The 14,174-nt window shown below is 41.1% G+C and overlaps 1 protein-coding gene across 3 annotated transcripts in view; it reads left to right on the top strand.

Annotated features, from left to right (window-relative positions):
- Nucleotides 1-437: 437 nt before the first annotated feature.
- Nucleotides 438-14,174, top strand: part of FBXO28 (F-box protein 28) — a 44,467-nt gene continuing 30,730 nt past the window's right edge. For all 3 annotated transcript variants that reach the window (XR_012433514.1, XM_005540944.5, XM_045397709.3), the window contains exons 1-2: nucleotides 438-737; nucleotides 12,798-12,907. Coding sequence is in view for 2 of the 3 variants with exons in the window: in XM_005540944.5 (XP_005541001.1) it covers nucleotides 468-737; nucleotides 12,798-12,907 (380 nt within the window). In the remaining variant the exon portion in view is untranslated. The remainder of the gene's footprint in view (nucleotides 738-12,797; nucleotides 12,908-14,174) is intronic.

Genomic DNA, 14,174 nt, shown 5'->3' on the forward strand with positions numbered 1-14,174 from the left:
TTCACTTAATATGTTCTCACGGTTCATCCATGTTGTAGTTCTTATTGATATTTTACACGTTTTTATTTGCCTAAATCAATCATTTCTACGATTCCTGAAAAATGGTGCTAGTCTAACTACATTATTTCCATCTACACTTATTAGGCAACATCTTTATCATCCTTTGTCAGGAAGCCCTTTAAGAAAACTGCACGGTGAAGTTCATTTTAATAAATAGTGTTTCCTTGCTCTCAAGTAGTTACTAATCTTAGACAAAAGGGTCTAGGATGATCACCTTTCTTGGGGTTTACATGATCTTCCCTGACTTCCACTTGAAAGGTATCCTGTGAGTCCTCTCCGCCTGTTACCCACAGGCTCCTCCCCACTCCTCCAGGTACCCCTTCCCCGGCGGCTGCAGGAGGAGGAAGTGACGCACCGGAAGTGTCCCTGTCCCCCTTGCAGCGGGGGTAAGGAATCAAACCCCCAAAATGGCGGCGGCGGCGGCGGAGGACCGGATGGCAGAGGAAGGAGGCGGCAGCCACGGCGACGGCGGCTCCTCTTTGGCCTCCGGCTCTACCCAGCGACAGCCCCCACCGCCCCCGCCACAACACCCACAACCGGGGTCCCAGGCGCTGCCAGCCCCGGCGCTGGCTCCGGACCAGCTGCCTCAAAACAACACGCTTGTGGCGCTGCCCATCGTAGCCATCGAGAACATCCTCAGCTTTATGTCCTACGACGAAATTAGCCAGCTCCGCCTGGTGAGGCCCCTGCACAACTCCTGCCTCCCTCTCCCCCCGGCCGAGGTCTGGGAGGGGAGAAGAAGGGAGCGCGTTCCCCGGGGAGGGATCCCCCCGCTAGCCCCAGCCGGCTACAGATCCGGGAGGGCGCCGCTCCGGTTCCGAACTCTCCCTTGCAGTCAGTCAGCAGGAGTGGGCTGGTTCCCAGTTGCGTCCTAGCTGCGGAGCTGGGGTTACTTCTTGAGGGAACTTCGCCCTCGGGGCTCCTTGCCCCCCGCCCGGAAGCGGGCCCTCTACGGGAGGGGTAGCGGAATTGGTCTTTCCACCTTCCGCCTGGCCTGAGAGTGGACCCCGAGAGGTCTTGTCGCCTGCCTTTTGTATGCCGCTTCCAGTCCCCGGCCTGGATTGGGGGAGAAAACTCAGAAGTAGGCAGATGATCCCAGCCAGGCTTGGTTTATCTTGCAAGAATAACGTATTGTTCCCCACCCCAACCACCCAAGTTTCCTTGTTCGAGAAGATTGAGTAGAGTAGGGTGGCTCAGCTGCCCCACACCAGGTAGAGGTTCCGAAGAATGGAAACGTGTTTACTTAGCCTTAGCCCCAGCGCCTTAGTTGACCACTAAAGTAGAGCCTTGGGAAATGACCATTCCTGCTTTGCCTCATCCTAACGCTTCCCACCGTAGTGAAGCAACTTACCCCTTGACGGGTTTTTTCTCTTTTGCAATTTATTTTTAACTAGTGATTTACGCCCACCCACCTGCTTTAGGAGAGGTTTCTTTATACCTTAAAATCACAATAGTTCAGTCCATGATTTTTAAAAATAATGAATTTGCCATTGGGTTTTTACTTCACTCCAGAGGTTTGACTGAAGGTGTGGTGAATGTTAGTTCAGTTAGATATTTTGATGCCTTTCAATGAATGTATCTTTAAGTGGTAAATAAATTGAAGGAGGTGGACATTTTGAAATGATTGCAAACCGATTCTATGGAGAAGCTAAATCTGTGCTGGGAATTGTTTTTAAGAGGACAAAGGCATATCTCTGAATGTGCTGTGTATAACATTTCCTTATTACTCAATATGCTGTATTGTAGGCTTACTCCTCCAGTTTCAAGTGGATTATAATTGCATTTTTAAAAGAAATCGTAACTTATTTTTAAAAGAGAGCTTATAAATATCAATTCAAACTGGTGGCCAATTTTTTTTCTAGTCAACACAGCAGTTCAACGATACCAGTCTGCAGGATGGAAAATTTCTTCAGCTGAAAATAGATATTTCACAATTGATTGCCTCTGAATTTCCAAAACATTTTCATCCTAGAATTTCATGTAGAATCTTAAATATTCCTTCAGATTTTTACAAATGATGGCGTTTAATCAAAATTCGTGCTGTACCTTCATGGTGTTGGGGAAATTGGGCATATAACATTTGATTGAATTGAACCATTCAACGAGACAATGGCTTGGTAAAGCTTGGAATATTCACAGTTCTATTTTGTAAGTGTTGAGAAAAATGGAGTTTTGTTTGTTTGTTGATCATATTACTATTTTAAAAAAAAGTAAAGTTGTAGGGGGAGCAGGGGAACCAGCCTGTCCTAACCAGAGTTAAAACACATCCCACAATTTATGAATAAATGACATCTCTGTCAGGTGAGATATTCAGCTGCATTCTTAAATTTTAAGCAGTTTTCTGGCCTTTTAAGGTTATAAATTTGTAATTTCAAACAGATTTTTCATAAGGAGTCCCTTCAGTACCATTGCCCACCCCCAGGAAAAGATTCTGCCCCGTTCTACATCTGCAAATACGATTTTTTAGTAATGGGGAACTGTTTTTCTTTACTTAAGGCTAATGGATAATTCTTGAATAGATTAAATGGATAATCTTTTGTGGGGATTTGGAAGTGTCTTTGCTTGGAAGGTACGATTCAGGTAACGTTATAAAAGAAAGATGTTCTTTCTTGCCACTAGGTGTCAGCATTAATTTAATTATGATCTTTTCTGAAATTGGCAGTCAAGAGAGTGTCTAGGTGTACTGTACATGCCTTCTTAAGTAGCCATTTATACCTAAAGAATCGTTTGCAAAATATCAAGGGACTTTAGTATATGCTGCTATCTGACATATAAGTTACATAGTTCTCTTCATTGTAAGTATATTTTTTAGTGGAATTAAGGCTGGATATGCTTTGAAGGGGGTAATATTAAGAACAGAATTACTTTTCATGAAGCTAAATGTCAGCTATTAGGTAGCTGGTGAGCTAGTTTATATATTGTTCAGGGACTTTTTTTCTTCCTTCTCAGTTTACTTGTCTTATTGGGACCTCAGTTACAACTATGTTTAGCACCTAATGTAGACAACAGGTACACAATCCATGTACTTATTACTCTGCATTTTCTTTAAAAGATTTGCTCTAGGCTGAAATTGCTACAATAACATTTTTCAGTTATTTGTACTGTTTAGTTGATAATAATCTTTGTTTCCTCTTACCATGAATAACTGATTTCCAAGGGACTGTGTGAATGCCTTTTTAAATTGGATTTTTGGCTGGGCATGGTGGCTCACGCCTGTAATGCCAACACTTTGGGAGGCTGAGGTGGGCGGATCACCTGAGGTCAGGAGTTCAAGACCAGCTGGCCAACGTGGTGAAACCCCATCTTTATAAAAATACAAAAATTAGCCAGGCGTGTTGGTGGGTACCTGTAATCCCAGCTGCTTGGGAGACTGAGGTGGGAGAATCACTTGAACCCGGGAGGCGGGGGTTGCAGTGAGCCGAGATCGCCATCTCAAAAAAAATAAAAATAAATTGGATTTTTTTTGTTTTGTTTTTTTGAGACAGAGTCTTGCTCTGTCACCCAGGCTGGAGTGCAGTGGTGCCATCTCGGCTCACTGCAATCTCCACCTCCCAGGTTGAAGCGATTCTCCTGCCTCAGCCTCCTGAGTAGCTGGAACTACAGGCGCACGCCACCATGCCCTGCTAATTTTTTGTATTTTGTAGAGATGGGGTTTCACCACGTTGCCAAGGCTCGTCTTGAACTCCTGAGCTCAGGCAATCCACCCACCTAGGCCTGGATTTTTTTATTTCATTTTATTTTATTTTTTGGCCATTGACTATTGATCAAAAGATGTATCATGAGTCTGGTGGTTTCACAGAAATTACTCCTTAAATATTTGACTCCTCCAATGTAAAATTATTTGGCTGAACACAACCTTTGAAATAACAAAACATGTACTTTGAGTTGTTTTTCCAGTAAAACAGACAAATTTGTGCTGATGCAGCGTTAGTATGTCACCCAGGCCCCCTTGGCAGGTGGGTGAGAGACTTTGAAACAAATGGCAAAGGTTAAGAAGTAAGAGCCTGGCTGAGCACGGTGGCTCACTCCAGTAATCCCAGCACTTTGGGAGGCCAAGGTGGGCGGATCACTTGAGGTCAGGAGTTCGATACCAGCCTGGCCAACATGGTGAAACTCCCATCTCTACCAAAAATATAAAAAATTGGCCAGGCATGGTGGCACACGCCTGTAATCCCAGCTACTTGGGAGGCTGAGGCAGGAGAATCACTTGAACCCGGGAGGTGGAGGCTGCAGTGAACTGAGATGGTGCCACTGCACTCCAGCCTGGGTGACAGAGCGAAATTCTGTTTCGAAAAAAGAAAAAAGAAGTGAGATCCTACCTTCAGGAGTAGATCAGAGCTAACTTTGAACCTATGTAACCTATGTAATGCTCATGAGCATTATATTCTCACCTGCTGAAAAACAAGTATAGGGAGCTTTTTAAATTATTTATTTGTTTTTAATTTTTGAGACAGGGTCTCCCTCTGTCGCCCAGGCTGGAATGCAGTGGCGCGATCACAGCTCACTGAAGCCTTGATTTTGTGTATTTTTTGTGGAGATGAGGTTTCTCCGCGTTGCCCAGGCTGGTCTTAAGTTTAAACTCCTGTGCTCAAGTGGTCCGTGCACCTCAGCCTTCCAAAATGCTGGGATTACAGATGTGAGCCCCTGCACAGTATAAAAAGGGGGAAAAAAAATTCTATTTATTTAAAGTACAATATAAAAAGGGAAAAAAAATTATCCTGTTTCAAACGCCGCATTATTTAATTTTACCTGCCCTACAGGAGGCTTTTAAAAGATGTTTTAGAGAGATACTATCAATTTTTTTCCTCTGCGGTTCAACTGGAGCTCTTATTTTAATTGGAATCCTCTTAGTGGTTCAGAACTTGAATTTGACTAAAGGTTAAGTTGAGAATTCTTGCTTATTTTCTGGAATGAATTTTCCAGTCAGCAACAAAATACATAAATGCATGCTTTTGTCTCAAGATATTTCTCTGGAGCACTTTAGCTAATTAAATCTGTTACCTATTTATAGTTCCTTTCGCATCTTTTCTTCAAATATGTTAGAAAATTTTAGTTGTAGAGTGGGTTGGTTGGTAGGAAATATGAAGGAAAATGAAGAACCATTACTTCTTTTTTTGTTTTCGTTTTTAAGTAGGCAAGCTGTCTTCATTGTATCTCTCACTATGCGCAAGAGTTCTCAGTTTTTTTGGTCTGAAGACACCTTTACACTTTTTTTTTTTTTTTTTTTTTTTTTTGAGACGGAGTCTTGCTCTGTCGCCCAGGCTGGGGTGCAGTGGCTTGATCTCAGCTCACAGCAAGCTCCGCCTCCCAGGTTTACGCCATTCTCCTACCTCAGCCTCCCGAGTAGCTGGGACTACAGGCGCCCGCCAACCCGCCCGGCTAGTTTTTTTGCATTTTTTAGTAGAGACGGGGTTTCACTGTGTTAGCGAGGATGGTCTCGATCTCCTGACCTTGTGATCCGCCCGTCTCGGCCTCCCAAAGTGCTGGGATTACAGGCTTGAGCCACCGCGCCCGGCCTACCTTTACACTTTTAAAAGTTATTGAAGAGCCAGAGAACTTACCTTGGAAAATTCTAGAAAACACAAGAATACGCAGAACATATTCCATTAGCTGTCAGAACAATAATGTCAGCACATGTCATATTGCTTCTGGAAAATTCCACAGGATCTTGTGAGAGAATGAGTGGAAAAGGCAAATAACTTCTTGGTACTCTGAGAATCTGAGAATAGTTTGGTCTTGCAAACCTCCTAAAATGGTCTCCGGGACCCTGGGGATCTCCCACTGCCCAGACCACACTTTGAGGACCACTGCTCTGTATTGCTGTATTCCAGAGAACACACTCTATTGCTGATTTTTTGGTTTTTTCTCCCACTGTCTCTTCAGGCTGTTGATTTTATTAGTGAGTGCATAAGTACAGGTAAGAAATTATAATCTCTTGGGGGCAGTTCATTCTTCCTGTTCTCACAAAGTAAAGAGGTTCAGTCAGTAACTCTGTCCACTGTATTGTCATCAAGAAAAAATATACGTACCTTCCTTGAGCACACTTACATAGCACCAGGATAACAAATGCAAAGATGGTAAATATGAGTGTTGAGGTTAATTAGGACTTAATCAGGAAAGACCTCCTCAAGATAATAAGTTTTTATAGGCCGGGTACGGTGGCTCAAGCCTGTAATCCCAGCACTTTGGGAGGCCGAGACGGGCGGATCACAAGGTGAGGAGATCAAGACCATCCTGGCTAACACGGTGAAACCCCGTCTCTACTAAAAAATACAAAAAAACTAGCCGGGCGAGGTGGCGGGCACCTGTAGTCCCAGCTACTGGGGAGGCTGAGGCAGAATGGTGTAAACCCGGGAGGCGGAGCTTGCAGCGAGCCGAGATCCCACCACCGCACTCCAGCCTGGGTGACAGAGCGAGACTCCGTCTCAAAACAAAAAAAAAAAGATAATAAGTTTTTATCCAGTTAATAAAGGTAGAAGAAGAGCATTCCCAGCAGAAAAAAACGATGTGTAAAGTAATGAAGTGATTGGAGAAGAATGACTTAGAGGGATTCAGATAAGCTTGAATTTGGATATGTGAAATTGTAAATGTTCTAGATTACTGGTCAACCGTCCTCCTATCCTCCCAGCTTTTTTATTTCACAGACCAGTCAGATTTAAGAAACTGTTTTTGAGAACCTCCAGGGTTGACAGCTTTTGGTGGGTGGAGCAAATAAGGGCATTTTAAAAAACAAAACAATTTCCATCTCTTATCGTCATCATTTCTTAAAAGACACCAGATATATCTGCATACCTTGATAAACTGAGTAGTATGGATTCTTACAAGATTGAAGAAGATACTATGTTAAAAGGATGACCTGTGCATATAAATCCAACTTCCTAATTTTTGAGACTGGGAGCAAAAGATAACCTTTAATAGAGGTTTTCCTTAAACACCTATTTCTAGCATCTTGTACTTAAGATTGATTGAAACAAACATCAAGCTCTTCAGTTTCCTGAATATCTTGGGCCTCTTCAAACACATGCTTTTTCTTGTTTTCCCTCTCCTAGAAAATATTTGTACCTTTGGCATATACCTCTTTCTGTAATTCTTCTCTGAAGTTTGTGTAGGTAATATTTCTAAGTTTCCATTGCATCATTTTTGCACTTACTACATTGGAATTATCATTGTGTAAGACGAACAGAGAACCTAAATAAATATTTATTTATTTATTCTCTCTTCATCTTACACAATGATGAATACATTTTAAAACTGGGTTCCAGCTGGGCACAGTGGTTCATGCCTGTAATCCCTAACACTTTTGGGAGACCGAGGTGGGTGGATCACTTGAGCCCAGGAGGCTGAGGTGGGAGGATTGCCTGAGCCCCAGGGAGGTGGAAGCCTCAGTGAGCCGTGATCATGCCCCTGCACTCCAGCCTGGGCAACAGAGGGAGAGCCTGTCTAAAAAAAAAAAAAAAAAAATTGGCTTCCATTACAGTATTTCCTTAATTCTAAGATATAAGAGTTTCATATTTAACATTTTTGAAATCAATGCATCTTGATCAATTTGTATGTATATTATTGTGGTGGTACCTTTTTTTTTTCCCCAGAAAAGTTGTTATTAAGTTGGTAACGTGTCTGTAAGTCTCTACAGCGTCTTAAAATTGAAGGAGTTGAGCATACCATATTTCAAGGCACCCAAGAAAAAAATGCCGCCAATTATAATTCTAAGACATTATGTATCGTAGGTCTATTCCACTGTCAAATGTTTAAAAATGTGCATCTTAGAAACAGTTAAAACTTAAAGAAATAAAAATTTTTTAAAAATAATTAGTTAAGACAAGGCCGGGCATGGTGGCTCATGCCTGTAATCCCAGCACTTTGGGAGGCTGAGACGAGTAGATCACCTGAGGTCAGGAGTTCGACACCAGCCTGACCAACCGTCTCTACTAAAAACACAAAAAATTACCCGGGAGTGGTGGCGGGCGCCTATAATGCCAACTACTTGGGAGGCTGAGGCAACAGAATCACTTGAACCCGGGAGGCAAAAGTTGCAGTGAGTGGAGATCACTGCATTCCAGCCTGGGCAACGAGAGCGAAACTCCATCTCAAACAAAAAAGACTTGATATTAAAGATTAAACAGGAAAATCACGTTTCACAAATGTATAGCCTGTGTGTCTTGCATTATTAAGAAGGACCATGGTAGCACAACAAATCTAAAAACAAAGAAAATTTTTCATTACTGACCATAACTAACAAAACTACATTTATTCTCTTACAGTAGAACAGCAAGTAACAGGAGCCCAAGCTATATATCTTTGTTCTTCAGTGATCTATTCTGTTCATTCCCTTTTGTCTTTATGGTATATACTTTTCCTAATCTTTCAATGCCCTGATAGTTTTTGACATAGTCATCATCTTTAGGCTCCATATATTAGGCTTCAGGATTTTATTTTACTGTCTTGGGTAAATTGCCAAATTGCTAGGATTTTTGTTTGGTTGTAGTCACTGAGGAAATAAAATTTCTTCCCTTTAGCTTTGGGAAATTATTAAAATATGCCTAAATTTAGAGCTACACTTTAAATGAGATAATTTGAGTTATAAGTTAGCATACATTATCAGCAGCTATCGTTAAATTGCTTGCCCTGGAGCAATATAGTATATTTCTTTTTTCCAGATGTGACTTCTTTCTGAACCCTAAACAAAAGATGTGTGATCTCTTTTGTTTTTTGTTTTATTTTTGAGATGGAGTCTCTCTCTGTCACCCAGGCTGGAGTGCAGTGGCGCGATCTCGGCTCACTGCAACCTTCACCTCTCAGGTTCAAGCGACCTTCCTGCCTCAGCCTCCCAAGTAGCTGGGATTACAGGCGCCTGCCACCATGCCCGGCTAATGTTTGTATTTTTAGTAGAGATGAGATTTCACCATGTTGACCAGGCTGGTCTCGAACTTCTGACCTCAGCTGATGTGCCTTGCCGAAAGATGAATGATCTTTTGTGTTTTTGTGCTATTGGTTAGTCAGTGCTCCTTGAACATTTGAATATACAGGAAAACTACCACATTAAATACTGTTCTTTCCTTACAATATTGCCTAATGCTTAGAATAATTTTTCTTTTTTTTTTCTTTTGGGACGAGGTCTTGCTGTGTTGCCCAGAATAGAGTAGTGCAGGTGTGATCATCATACACTACAGCCTCAAACTCCTGGGCCCTAGTGATCCTCCCACCTCAGCTTCCCAAGTAGCTGGGAAGCTGGAACTAAAGGCCCATGCCTCTGCACCTGGCTATGCTTAAAATATTTTTGATGTTGGCTTGTGTATTGTTATTCTAATTTGTCTTTGTGACCTCCTATTCTCTAATCTTTTTATCAGTTTTTAATTATAAATGTCAGTTGAGGCTCCGTTTATAGGCCTTTTTTTTCTTGTCTTTCACTTCATTTGGGGTTCATGTACATTTATTTCACTATCTCCAGTGAAATTTCCAGAACCATCTCTTTAGTCCTGGTAAGATAGTGCTTGCAGAAAATAACCAAAAAGATGGGTAGTGTTTTTCTTTTCTTTTCTTTTCTTTTCTTCTTTTTTATGTATTAAGTCCAACTTCTGCAGAAGGGTGGTCATTCTCTTTTTTTTTTTTTTTTCTTGACACGGAGTCTCGTTCTGTCATCCAGACTGGAGTGCATTGGTGCGATCTCAGCCCACTGCAACCTCCACCTTCCTGGTTCAAGCGATTCTCCTGCCTCAGCCTCCCAAGTAGCTGGAATTACAGGCGCCTGCCACCACACCTAGCTAATTTATGTATGGGGGTTCATCATGTTGGACAGGCTGGTCTGGAACTGCTTACCTCAAGTGATCTACCCACCTCTCTCCCAAAGTGCTGGGATTACAGGCGTGAGCCACTGCTCCTGGCCATTCATTCTCTTTTTAAAGTTACTTACCTGATTTCTCAACTCAAAACATGGGAAATTTTATTCCTCTCAGTTTGGCCCACACATCTCACATGTCTTCGGAAGTAGTTTGCTCACTAACGGTTTGTTCATTCTAGACTTTGTGCCCTTGCATACACCGTTACATCTAACTTAGCAGTCTTTGCTCTCTCCTCCTTCAAAGCCTGATTCAAATCTTCTGTCATGTGAAATCTTCCTTAGTTGGGCCTGTCTGGTTATTTATTCTTACTCTCATCATCCAGTCAGTACTTAAATACTTATGCTAGTCAGCACTCATATTCATTTGAGTTTATAGGTTATTGAAAGATATCTAAACCCTAGAAGTTAGCTAGATCCAGTGCAGCAAAACTGGTAAAATAATTTTGACTGAACCTTGAAAATTGTTACAGCAGTAATTGACTTTAATTTTTGTCTTTGTAAATATATTGCTGATAAAAATTATTTCTCTCAGAAATTATCAACAAGGTTGTAGAGTCTACAGAGACCAGAAGTGTTTTTCTACAAGGTTGTGTTACAGGGTACCTCAGTTTATTTTTAAGTCCACTATCGACTCATCTGATGATTTAATGTATCAAATAGGCTGGGTGCAGTGCTCAACGCCTGTGATCCCAGCACTTCTGGAGGCCAAGGCAGGGAGATCACTTGAGGTCAGGAGTTCAAGACTAGGCTAACCAACATGGTGAAGCCCTGTCTCTACTAAAAATAGGAAAAATTAGCCAGGTGTGGTGGCATCTGTAATCTCAGCTACTTGGGAGGCTGAAGCAGGAGAATCGCTTGAACCCAGGAGATGGAGGTGGCAGTGAGCCAAGATCACGCCACTGCACTCCAGCCTGGGCAACAGAATGAGACTCTCTCTAAAAATAAATAAATAAGTAAAATAAAATATCAAATAGTTTTAACAACAAAACATAGTTTTTATAGTCCCCAGTTTTTATTCCCCAGAGGCACCACTTTCAAGTCTTTTGGCTGATTTTCTTCTATTTGATATTGTCTGTTAACTTCCTAATAAGTTGAGAAGTTAGCCTTGTTGCCCTCATTTCACACACACAGACACTCCATTTTCTTTCCTTCAATAACATAATAAAAGTTTTTTTTTTCCCCCACATGAAGTTCAGTACTGGTGTTTGTGGTCATGTGATTTTTCAGGATTGGAGCACTGGTTCTCAAAGTGTTGTCCAGAAACCCCAGAGAGGTTTCCAAGATCCTGTCACAGGGTCCATAAGTTCTAAAGTATTTTGTTTTATATAGTGCTAAGGTTTTATTTATGTTTGGCACGCTCATTTTTTCCACAATTATACATGGAGTTTTCCAGTAGCCACGTGACATTTGATGACATGATGGCATCACACTGATAGCTAATGAAACGTGCACTTGTGTGTTCCTGTATTTTCCAGAATTTTCTGAGGTAAGAATACCTCAATTGATTGAATGCAGAGACAGGTATGAAAGTTGACCTGTGTTATATTAAACCACATATCAAAAAGCCTTGCAGAAATGTAAAATAAGGCTAATCACTAAATGTTTTGTTTTAGAAAAAAGTTACTTTTCATTAAAAGCAGTTACATATGTTGATATGTACTGGGTTTATGTCTTGTTTTTTTCAGTAGACATTGAACAAATACTGATAACTGGTTTAGTTTAGTTAGAAATAGATTCTACTGTATTTTAACATATTGGCCAGGCAGGGTGGCTCACACCTGTAATCCCCACACTTTGGGAGGCCAAGGTGGGCGGATCACCTGAGGCCAGGAGTTCAAGATCAGCCTGGCCAACATGGTGAAACCCCATCTCTACTTAGAATGCAAAAATTTGCTGGGCGTGGTGGTGCATAACTGTAATCCCAGCTACTCAGGAGGCTGAGGCAGGAGAATCACTTGAACCTGGGAGACGGAGGTTGCAGTGAACCAAGATCATGCCACTGCACTTTAACCTGGGTGACAGAGTGAAACTCTGTCTGAAAAACAAACAAACATTACTTATTAGAAATTACTGGCCGGGCGCGGTGGCTCACACCTTTAATCCCAGCACTTTGGGAGGCTGAGGCTGGCAAATCACAAGGTCCGGAGATCGAGACCATCCTGGCTAATGCGGTGAAACCCCGTCTCTACTGAAAATATAAAAAATTAGCTGGGCGTGGTGGCGGGCGCCTGTAGTCCCAGCTCAAGAGGCTGAGACAGGAGAATGGCATGAACCTGGAAGGGGGAGTTTGCAGTGAGCCAGCATTGTGCCACTGCACTCAAGCCTGGGCGACAGAGCAAGACTCTGTCTCAAAAAAAAAAAAAAAAAGAAATTACTTTGTACTTAAAGTTTATTGTGCTTTAAATATCTGGTTTTATTATTAGAATATTAAAGCCTTCTCGAGCTTCAACCCAGTTTGCCAGAATTTTTGTCAGCCCTGTGTTCTCAGGAGAAAACAACTTACATCAAGAGTTTCATCAGCATTTCGTTTCAACAAACATTTGTTGATCATTTGTGCTTGGATGAGATGGAAGGAAGCATAAGACAGCTCTTAATCATCCATATCTTGTACTGCAACATCTACCCCATATGGTGAGAATTAACCTTAGGTTGATGACTCAGTTGCTGCAGAATCACTTGAACCTGGGAGGCGGAGATTGCACTGAGCTGAGATCACGCCAGTGCACTCCAGCCTAAGCAACAAAGTGAGACTGTCTCAAAAAAAAAAAAAAGGTACATACAGCAAACTGAGGAACAATAGTAGGATACAGAGAGCTTTAAGCCATCAGTTATGAGTCTCTGTTAATTGTCTGTTATTAATTTGGTTATTGATTTTTGTTATTCTTTTTTCTCCCTGTAGGTTTGTAAAAGAATGGACTTGGTCTGCCAGAGAATGTTGAATCAGGGATTTCTTAAAGTGGAGAGGTACCATAATCTATGTCAGAAACAAGTTAAAGCACAACTCCCAAGGTATGTTGTGGGTGGCAATGACAATGATATACAGCTGGTTTTGTTTCTTGACTTCTTTTTTTCAGTCTCGTGGTTTATATATTGCTTTCCAAGTTTTTATAGCAAAGGGCACAAAGATCACAATGTGATTTCTGCAGTGGTTTGTCCATTCTCACCATTTCTGATCAACATTTTACTGGAGGTTCTAGCCAGAGAAAATAGGCAAGAAAGTGAAATATAAGGCATCCAAATGGGAAAAGAAGAAGTAGAACTCTTGTGTTCACAGATGATATGATCTTGTGGATAAGGAGTACGCTAATTGATTGTTAAAGCTACTAAACCAGTTCAGCAAGGATATGGGATATAAAAATAATATACAGAAATCAATTATATTTATATACACTAGCAATGAGCAATCCAAAAAGGAAGTTCAACACATTGGATCATAGTTTCAAAAAGAATAGAATACTTAGTAATACATATAACAAAAACACAAGACTTGTATGCTAAAAACTACAAACACCATTGAAAGAAATTAAAGAAGACTTAAATAAGTGGAAGGGCATTCTGTGTTCATGGATTCGAAGACTTCATATTGTTAAGATGACAATACTCTCCAGACTGATCTACACATTCAGTGTGATAAGGGTTGACAATAAGGTACAATATGTTTTGTTTGTTTCTTGACTTCTTTTTTTTTTGTAACCCCTATCAAAAATTCCAGCTGTCTTTTTTTTTTTTCTCCAAAACTTGATACACTGATCCTAAAATTCCTGTGGAAATACAAGAGTGTGACAATAACCAAAGCAATTTTGAAAAAGGAGAGGAGTATTGGAGGACTAACACTTCCCACTTTCAAAACTTAGTACAAAGCTATAGTAATCAAAACAGTATGGCACTGGCCTAAGGATAGAACTGTAGATCAAAGAAATAGAGGCAAGAGTCTGGATAACAAACGTTGTATTTTTAATCAGTTGATTTTAACAAGAATGTCACGATAATTCAATGCGGTAAGAGTAGTGTTTTCAACAAATGATGCTGGGACAACTAGTTTTCTTCATGAAAATGAATGAAGTTAGACCTCTTCCTCATACTGTATATCAAAGTTAACTCAAAAGGGATCATAGACCTAAGTGTAAATGTCAGCACTATATATAACCCTTAGAAGAAAACATAGTAATAAGTCTTCATGAACTTGGATTAGGCAGTGACACCAAAAGCACAAGTAGCAAAAGAAAAAATTAGGCAAATTGGACTTAAAATTTAAAACTTTTGTGGCTCAAAACAC

The sequence above is a fragment of the Macaca fascicularis genome, chromosome 1 (genome assembly GCF_037993035.2).
Source record: "Macaca fascicularis isolate 582-1 chromosome 1, T2T-MFA8v1.1".
Taxonomy (NCBI): domain Eukaryota; kingdom Metazoa; phylum Chordata; class Mammalia; order Primates; family Cercopithecidae; genus Macaca; species Macaca fascicularis.